We start from the raw sequence: 9,515 nt of genomic DNA, 5'->3' as shown, positions 1-9,515 counted from the left end.
CACACACACACACACACACACACACACACACACACACACACACACACACACACACACACACACACACACACACACACACACACACACACACACACACACACACACACACACACACACACACACACACACACACACACACACACACACACACACACACACACACACACACACACACACACACACACACACACACACACACACACACACACACACACACACACACACACACACACACACACACACACACACACACACACACACACACACACACACACACACACACACACACACACACACACACACACACACACACACACACACACACACACACACACACACACCCTACTGGCTTACCTCAATGTGGCATCAGTTATCCCGGCTACATGTCGTACAGCGTTCCGGGTGGTGTCATACAATTTCTCATTACATACAGCTTACACGTGCTAGTTTGCTGCTTGAATTCGAACCGGCGACGTATGCACCTTCAATTCTATGCATTTCCATACTTTCTACTTGTTCTCTTAAGGCGCGGTTTAAGTACTCACTCAGGTGTAAGACAGTTACTGCGCCATTTCCTTTCCTCAAAAACCAATTTTCGGTTTAAAATTGTGACGCAACCGTCCGGTGTAATACGATTTCTCGTTGCATATAGAATACGTCTCCGCCAGGTTGCAGGCTAGCTCGCGACAGGTATTCGAACGGAGTGTCCAAGTGTTTCACCCGGACCTTTGTGGATCAGCGTTCGTGGAATGAGCGTTCGAGGGCGCGTCTCGGTTTGATTCCTCAGTGCATGCGGAACCTGCGTCGAGGTCGAACGCTCGCGATGACCAACTAATGCTTTCCCCTACACAGTACGTAAGCAGTCTTAATGGCCCTCTGAATACTTTAGTACCGATGTAAGCCAGAACTATCGCAGGTAATGCTATTCACCTGTTACTTAAACCTGTATCTCTAGTACGTAGAATATAATTTTGTACTTCATTCAGGGCTATTGAGGCCTCCTAACTATTGTGGTTCGACGGCTATGGAACGATGCCTTCAAGCGAATAATTTTTTTATGGGGTTTAACGTCCCAAAGCTACTCAGGATATAATGGACGCCGTAGTGAAGGGCTCCGGAATTTTCGAACAACTGGGGTTCTTTAACGTGCAATTATAACACAAGGTACCAAAATAAACGCAGCCTCGACATTGATTTGAACTCCCTTCAGCTTTTAATTACAGCGCAACAGGCAGCACCATGGAACGCTACTGACATCACAATTTCAATTTTAAATTACAACCCAAGCGTGCACAGGTAGAAAGGTGAACAGGAGGTCTGTTGCAGTCTTTCGCGACAATGGGAGAATGTTTCAGATTTCCGCAACGAGCTCACAACCCGCACAGATTGACCACCGTAAGCACGGATGTGCTCCTCACGGGTGCAATGGCTTTTCCCCCCGCTAACGCCATTTTTATCGACACGGTTGCATATATGTAGGTAGTGTGAGCTGGTTGTGTAAATCTGTGACTTTTTTCACTTCCCACTGAGAGCCCGCCACACTTGCCGAGCCCGCTCGCGGCTCAGTCCTCTTTTTTGTCTTCCAGCGACTCGGGGCTGCACGAAGTGGCAACCTTGGCCAGAGCTTCTGTCGCCGCGGCTGCCGAGCTGCTGACGATGTCCATAGCGCTGCGGCCCCCCTTGTGGTACGCGTGGCTGTAGAACACGAGGAACCACAACAGGAACACAACGGCCTCGACGATCATGACGTATGTGAAGCCGGGAATGGCGCGCTCCTTAAAGAAGAGGTACGACGTGCTGTGCAGAAAGACCAGGCAGAACTGGGTCAGCTGCAGCTGAGTCAGGTATCGCTTCCACCAGGTGTACCGCTGGAATGTGGGGCCCAGTGCCGACAGGAAGTAGTAGCTGTACATGATGACGTGCACTGACGAGTTGACCACGGTGACGAAGATGGTCTGGCCCTGGCCGCCGAACGTCACGTTCATCCACATGTTCCAGGCGACCACCACATGATGAAAGACGTGCAGCGCCGACACTTGGGAGTACTTCTTGCGCAGGACAAAGAACACTGTGTCCAGGAACTCGACCAGGCGAAGAACGTAGTACCACCACGAGAGGTGGACAATGTGCATGGTCAGCGGGTCGGTTGAGAAGTCCCTTCCCTGGCCGATGATCCTGTAGCCTTTAGCGATGTAGCCATGCCGCACGAAGGTCCAGACGAAGAAGCCGTTCAGCAGAACAAGAGTGAGGTTGTACGCTGCCATAAGAGCCCGCAGTTCGAACGGCTTCCTGTCCCCCATCCACTTCGGGCCCCACACCTTGACGACGTAAACGTAGAGGATGCAAATGGCGGTGAGTGGAATCGGGTTTCCGGTCAGCGGCCATCCTCGGCTGCGGCTGTCCCAGTCTGGAAACCAGTGCACGGTGGGGTCGAAGTCTGTCGTGGGCGCCATGGTTCCTGCCGCTATGCTAGCAAGCCACCGCGTGATCTGCAGTCCGTCCTGGAAAACAGTCGAAGGTTTGCTTGAGATGCAGAGCAGCATGGGTGCAACTCGAAGTCTGCCTTTATTTTTCTTATTCAGTGCGCACGCAATGGAGGTAATCTATTCTGTGGTGTCAAAATATAGTCAGTGTGCTCAAATTCCGCCTAAAAGTGCCCTCATCGCATAGATTTGCTGTGGCTGGCTTGAAAAGCCTTCACTAAAGATCATGTTTTCCTTCTTGGTCAGCAGTTAAAGGGGCTTTTAATAAAGGTGCAGTATTCCTGGGATATTAAAGGACGTTGCTTCACGAATATCTTCCATCAAAAAAAATTATTATGCGTTTCGTAGAAGCTGAGTTATCTGTAGTCAAAATTAGAATTTCAGCATATCTTCACGCCTTTCGTTTCTTTCATCACTTTTTGCATGCTCAAAGGTCGCCGCTCCTCCGCCGGCTGCCGACGCGCGATAACTTCCCGGGGGAAACTTTTTGACTCTCCGGAGCGGGCTGACTGGCCGCGGCCGTGGTAGCTGCGTCACGCCTCAGAAGAATCCAACCAATTGCCATCCCTGAACAGAATTACGTAGCAGCGTGCGACGGAGGAGGGCGCGATCATGACAAAGTCGCGGGAAAGGACTCGCCAACTTTCGCGCGCGATTGGTGGTTCCCTGCTGCGTGTAGAAGTGTAGTATTTGGAAGGTGTTCATGACGAAGGAATGTAGCGATTGAACGAGTTTATGTACCCTCCTCAGAAGGCGTTTCAGGGGATGGCTGGGAAAAAAGTGCCGAGAACAGTGTTAAATAAAAATCTCATGTCGTCTTGGGTGTGAAAAATGAAGAAAAAATAACAAAACAAGCTCTTTTACACGTATCAAGAGTTCGGTTTGATAATTGCAGCTGTTTTTTTTTTATAAGAGCTGTTAACGCAAAAGTTTTCGCTATGAGAAGCATTCAAAAAGGCCGTAGCGCGTACTGCGCATTCGACCATGCAAAGCGAATGTGATCTAAAAGCAGCCACAAATACCGAGTATGTTTTCGCGCAGTCGGTGGAGAGAGGTGATGCTAATTAGCGTGGCTCAGTTGCCAAACACAGCTCACAGAAAATTTTGCGTGCAGTCGTGACCGTCTCAAAATGAAAACGATATGAAGTAAAACGGGTCATAAGATACTCAAGCCCTAGAACAACGGCAGCAACTACGAGAAAAAAAAATGTTGCGCATAAATGCGCGTTTGTCTCGCTGGTGGTGGTAAACAATTAACTAAAGAATCGAGTATGCATAAAGCGTAAGGCTAAGTTTTCTATTTAAAAAAAAATCTTCTGAGAATCACGCACGAATAACACTGCCACTGCAGCTGTCCTTACCACTTCAGCAGCAACCGCATAAAATCTCCCAGACTCTCTGCCATGCCTCATGTTACTCAACTGCAGAAATCCCTTGAGCTTCACGCCTACCAAGACAGCATTCTCTCCGATGGGGAACACTGGCGTTCTCTGTCATGTCGTACGACGGCGTTTACCCAGGACGAAGTCCGCATCAAAACTCGTCACAAAATCCTAAATACTGAACAGCTCCCTGAGTTGACGCGTGCACACAACAGCTCTGCGCTCTCGCATCCTCTGCACTTGGCCACGCCCTGCATCTTGCACTACGCTGTGCCTGGAAGGCAACCTCCAGGCTCGCACGTATCACAAGTATTAGTGCCTTCGGCCCCTAAGTTCAGAGAACAAGTCCCTTGTTGTGAATGAAGCTTACTTGCGCTGCCTGATCTGGGGAGTCCTGCCGCCTACAAGGCTGCCGAATCCCGCCCGGTAGTCAGCTGTACCTCGGGGCTTGCAAGATGTCAGCCGCGTCCCACGAGGAAACCGTCATCTTCTTCTTCCTTCGTAACACGTCGGCTGAGGTGTTTCATTCTCCGTGCCGCCCGCTTTCGGGGAATCGCTGTTACGAAAACCACTCTCCAGCTCTGCGGGGACACGTAGCAAGGATTATTTTTTTTCTATTACGGCATTGTCTTTAAGCTGTTTTTCACTTCTTTTTATCAAAGGTAGGCGGTGCTGCGCTGCAATGAGCGCCTCACGTGTCAAAATCCACGTGAGCTGTGGTGACGTTTTCACGATGCGTTATTCTTCCTTCTCATTTGGAACAAAATCTAAATTTTTCTAAAGCGATCTTGATAGCCTCGGGACATAATGGGGTATGGAATAATGGTTGAAAGGAAGGGATGGTTAAATTTATGCGAAGAGTGTGTCCGATGTAATGAAGTCGAGGAGTGAGGGATGATGCGGTCCCCGCGTCTAAGCGGCCGAAAGGTTGTTCGGCGAAAGATCCGCTGCCGCCAGGTGCCGGATTTTCGACGGCTTCAGCGCAGGCAAAACCCACAACAGGTGATGAATATCGGCTTCAGTGTCGCGGAATTTGCAGAATTGCGTAGAATGCTTTTCAGTCTTTCTCGAAAAGGAAGGTTGCCTTCATTGAACTATGTAAATGTAGAACCGCAACAAAAATGATACAACTATAGTTTGTTCCGAATCTTACCTGCTCAAACGTTTAAAGCCAATTCCGTAGGCATTATAATTTGCCCAATTTATTAAGCTGTTCGGTCAGTTGCGATAGTCTTGCCCAAGTTTCTTTTTCTCGCTTGCCGCACTATACAAAGTGGAATTTAGAATATTGATAGCACCGAGTGTAAACGTTAAAAAAGGCGCAGTTTGCTAAATTCTTAAATATGCTTTTAAAGTGTTGCTACATATTTCCAAAAACAAATCTTCGATAAAATAGGATTTCGTTTTGTTGAAAAATGTTTAAAAAACTGAGGGCACGAATCGAAATTATACGGTCTACAGCATCTAGATATTCACTCGGACTCCATGCTAATCTGTGCTAATGCTTCTCCTGGTGCGGTACGAAACGGTTGATCTGTTCCATTGCATGAACCCATGGGTACCGGGACTTAAACGTGCTCTTAACCAAAATGTTACCTAGGCTTTTGTTGCTGCACAGGTTATTTTGATGTGTGTGGAAACTCGATTTTGATAACTGGACAACAAACGTACCACACCACAGACATACTAAAACACCACGGAAATATGCTTTTCTTTCATCAGGACTTGCCACGGGTTCTCTTGCGGAGCTATATACCACAAGTCGCGATAGGGTAAACATGACGCTCAAACTAGAGTCAACAAGAACATTTGTTTCATGTGTATAAAGTGAAGCACCACGATATATATTGTTTGATGTTACAGATAAAAGCTACTTTCACACAAAGTGAAGGAAAGCAAGATAGACACTTCAAGCGAAGAATCCTCCCCTAAATTTAAGTGCGTTTCCATATTGGCCCCCTCACGGTTGGTGGAACAATCATGATGTCTGAAGATAAAGACGACGACCGGTGACAAGAAAGCAGAATCCCAGAAGTTGCGCTTTCAGATTTGCCTCCACTTGCCCTTTATCTTGCACAGAGGTGTACGAAACATTTTTCTTTAAAACTTTGAAGATAGCACAAGCAAAATCGTCAATAGAGGGCTGGTATTTTGTTTGTAAAATGTTCAGAATGATAGTTATCATCGTTAGCAGTACCAGACCAGTGACATAAACTTCAAGGCAGACTTCATCCAGTCATCTGTAGCAACTCCTGCTGTGCGACAACCACAACCTCCATGGGAGTTTGCTAACCTCACCACTCCAACTGGCACATCGTTGCCACCCGCGACAACCTTTCGCTTCCTATGATGGCTATCCTCCCATCTTTCTCTTGATAATAATAAGGTGCAAAAAAACCTGTGATTTCAACCGCATGTTGTTATATCTTGACCAAGTGAGAAAGAGGCGTGCCATCGGATGACAATAACAGGCACTACTAGTACCAGAAGCTATGAAGTGCAGTACAATTTGTTTATTCGCAGGAAAATTACGAGCAAAGCCCTCTCAAGGGACACGCTGTGTTTACGACAGCTCCATGCTTTAAAAGAACGGAGGAAAGGGTATTAAACGTATAAGTTAGCGCTACACGAAGTCCTTGTGAAGCGAGAAGTTATGGCAGTTGCAGGAGGAGACTCGTGTAAAACTTTAGCGTATTTTATGACACATGGCGCAGCGGGAACAACAGGGGAAAACAAAGGGCTATACGAACTGAACACCCTAGACTTAAAACCTACAAATAGAGAAACCCCGATCATGCAGGGCTTTCGCATATTAAACTTACCAGCCGGTTAGCCGCGAACTCCACTCCCTAGGTGGTCCTGTGCAGTACTGAAGAGCGAGCCGGTGCCTTCACTGTGGTCAAGCCGGACTATCGGCCATTCGTCTGAAGAATGTCGCAAAAGAAAGCTCCATTGGTTTCGCATGAGCGAATCTTTTCCCAGCCTTCGCGATTCCCAGCGTAACTGTGCGTGCTCCAAAGCACTGTAATTACGACATGCGAATGAACTCGTTCAAGGATGAAGATGAAAATCAACCTGACTACACGTGCACCGAGCTTGTGGCCACAGCTGCTTGCATGAGATGGTCAGTTGTGTGTGCGTTTTTTTGCTTTGCCTTTTGAGCCCACGTGTTATTGCATCATGTCGTCCCGCTTCTTCTGCTGTACGTGCAGCTTTGGGATGACGAAAGGAAATGTAGTAAGGACAAAATATTTTTCTTTTGTAGCATAGTACTTGAGAGGGACGCATAGGACTGGCCTTTTCGCAAATGCCTTCGGATTTGTGATATATTTGTTACTGTGTGTACTAAGCCTTGAAGAGTATGGTGGCAACTTACAGAGGCAGTGGAGCATGGCTAGGCGGCTCATGAAAGTAAATTTAGCAGCACATGTCACAATGACACGTCTACTGAGTAATACTGGGATGCCGCTCTTAGCTGTCTTGTGCCTCGGTAGCAAGCGCAAGTTTTTGTCATGAGCGTCGTCTTGGAAACCGTGTTGTCTCAGGGCCTGCAATATAGGACCGCTATCGCTAAGAAGCGGCGTACTAAAGCATATTTTCCAGTTACGCTGGCTTTGCTTTCAAGCACGGGACAAGGGCAAGAAATGATGGTGAATCAACATTTATTAAGCCCGAAATAAATCGGTGGTGCACGCAGGCACCAGACGGGGTGGTTCCCTAGTTACGGGACCCATGAGTTTCCAGCAGTTCTTGGCCCCTGTCCGTCAGTGTGAGCTGAATCGGTAGGGCGGGGCTGGATAACAAGGTCTTCCATCGCCCAAAAGGTTTGGGGATTGGGGGTGTTGGCGGGAAGGGGAGGAGAGGGGGTCTTGAGTTTTGTGCACTCTGCCAAGACGTACGGCAGGGTGCCCTTTTCTCGTTTGCAAAAAGGACAGAGCATATCGTGTTCTGCAGAGTACATGCGGATCATCAGTACGGGATGCGCAAGTGATCCCGCCTGCGCTCGACGCAGGATCGTCTGTTGTTGCCTGGTGAGTTTGGGTGCGGTTCTGGCAGTCTGCACCTTTCCTCGCGGTACATCCGGGTAATGTCCCGAAAGCTGGTGACCGGGTGCGGTAGCTCTTCCGGCTCGTGCTCGGCCCTGATTGACATTTCTCGGGCATGGTAGTCGGCGATGATGTTGCCTGCTACCTGCGAGTGAGCCGGGACCCACACGAGCTCTATGGCTCTTCCCAGAGGCCCGCACTTGGATAGAATGGCTCGTGCCGCGGAGATTACCCCTCTGCGGAAGCTTCTGTAGGTTGTCTTTGAGTCGGTAACCATGGTGTCCACGCTCGGCTGTGCGAGTGCGAGGGCCACGGCCGGTTCTTCGGCAACTGCGGGGTCTGTTGTCTTCAGGGACGCGCTGACGATGAGCCTGTATTTTGACGTAAGCACCACCGCTGCACGGTCACTGTGTTTTCGGAGCGAGGAGCCCACATAGAGGGCCCTGGGGTTCTCTTCCAGCTTCCGGGCTATGGCTTTGGCTCGCGTGGTGCGCCTCTCGTCGTCCTTACCCGGCGTCATGTTCCGGGGAAGGGGTTTTGTCCGAATGGTCGTCTTCCAGTCCTCCGGAAGGGCCGCCTTGATGGGTACTGGCTCGATCTGCCATCCTATCTTGCGTAGGACGGCTCGTCCGTGTTCCGTGTGACTGAGCCGGATTCTCTGAATAGAGATGTGGGCTTCGATGAGCTCCTCCACCGTGCTGTGGGTGCCCATGTCTAGCAGTCTTTGCGTGGACGAGTATATGGGCATTCCCAGTGCTTGCTTCGTTGCCTTACGAAGCATCGTGTTTAGGGTGTCCCTACTCGCCTTCGTCAGCTGGAGATACGGGGTGGAGTATGTAACCCACGACACGACGAACGCGTGTACTAGGCTCTGTTAGATACCCTCCGAAGCATACTAAGTATCTGTTCGGTTGTAGTTTTGATCTTTGTGACGGCGGCGTGTGCCTTCCCGTCGCTCTGTAGTAGTAGGCCGAGAATCCTAATCTGCTGTGTTGGCTTGATGACCATTCCGTCGATGGTGATGATTACATTCGGCGGCAGCTCCTTGGATTTTCCCGGTTGGATCATGAGCAGCTCTGATTTCTGGGGAGCGCAGCTCAGTCCGCACGACTTTGAGCACTCGTGCACGGTCGTTGCCGCCCGCTGCAAGGCTTCCTCCATCCAGCATCGGACCCGGCTCGGGTCGTCCATACCATAAATTTCGTCGGCGTAGAACGCGTGGTCCACGCCTTCGAGTTGCTTGATTAGATCGGGCAGGGGCAGGAGGGCCAGGTCGAAGAGCAGGGGCGAGAATACCGATCCCTGAGGGGTGCCCCTTTCGCCGAGCTCGACAGGGTCCGACTTCTCCTCCCCTATCCTGATGGTCGCCGTTCGGTCTGACAGAAAATCTTTCATGTAGCCGAATGTCCTTCAGCCACACCTGGTCTTGTACAGACTCTGCAACACGCTCGAGTGGGACGCGTTGTCACACGCTCCCTTCAGGTCGAGGGTGAGTATCCCGCGCGGCGCGTGCCTCGTTGCGGGCTTGACGACCAGTTCGTGGAGTTAGACCAACACGTCTTGGGTGCTGAGATGTTGCCTGAAGCCGTACTTCGTCTCCGCCA

The 9,515-nt window shown here is 49.8% G+C and overlaps 1 protein-coding gene and 1 pseudogene across 2 annotated transcripts; both read right to left on the bottom strand.

Annotated features, from left to right (window-relative positions):
• Nucleotides 1–1,199: 1,199 nt before the first annotated feature.
• Nucleotides 1,200–4,359, bottom strand: LOC144127568 (very long chain fatty acid elongase 7 pseudogene; annotated as a pseudogene). The gene is made up of 2 exons (XR_013313542.1): nt 4,236–4,359; nt 1,200–2,501 (listed from the first exon to the last, which is right to left on the bottom strand). The product of XR_013313542.1 is annotated as a very long chain fatty acid elongase 7 pseudogene (transcript).
• Nucleotides 4,360–8,775: 4,416 nt separating this feature from the next.
• On the bottom strand, nt 8,776–9,306 carry LOC144130006 (uncharacterized). The gene has a single exon (XM_077664050.1). The coding sequence runs from the start codon at nt 9,304–9,306 to the stop codon at nt 8,776–8,778; it is 531 nt and encodes a 176-aa protein (XP_077520176.1).
• Nucleotides 9,307–9,515: the final 209 nt, after the last annotated feature.

Source organism: Amblyomma americanum, chromosome 4, assembly GCF_052857255.1.
Source record: "Amblyomma americanum isolate KBUSLIRL-KWMA chromosome 4, ASM5285725v1, whole genome shotgun sequence".
Taxonomy (NCBI): Eukaryota; Metazoa; Arthropoda; class Arachnida; order Ixodida; family Ixodidae; genus Amblyomma; species Amblyomma americanum.
This window is presented reverse-complemented; position numbering and strand designations above follow the sequence as displayed.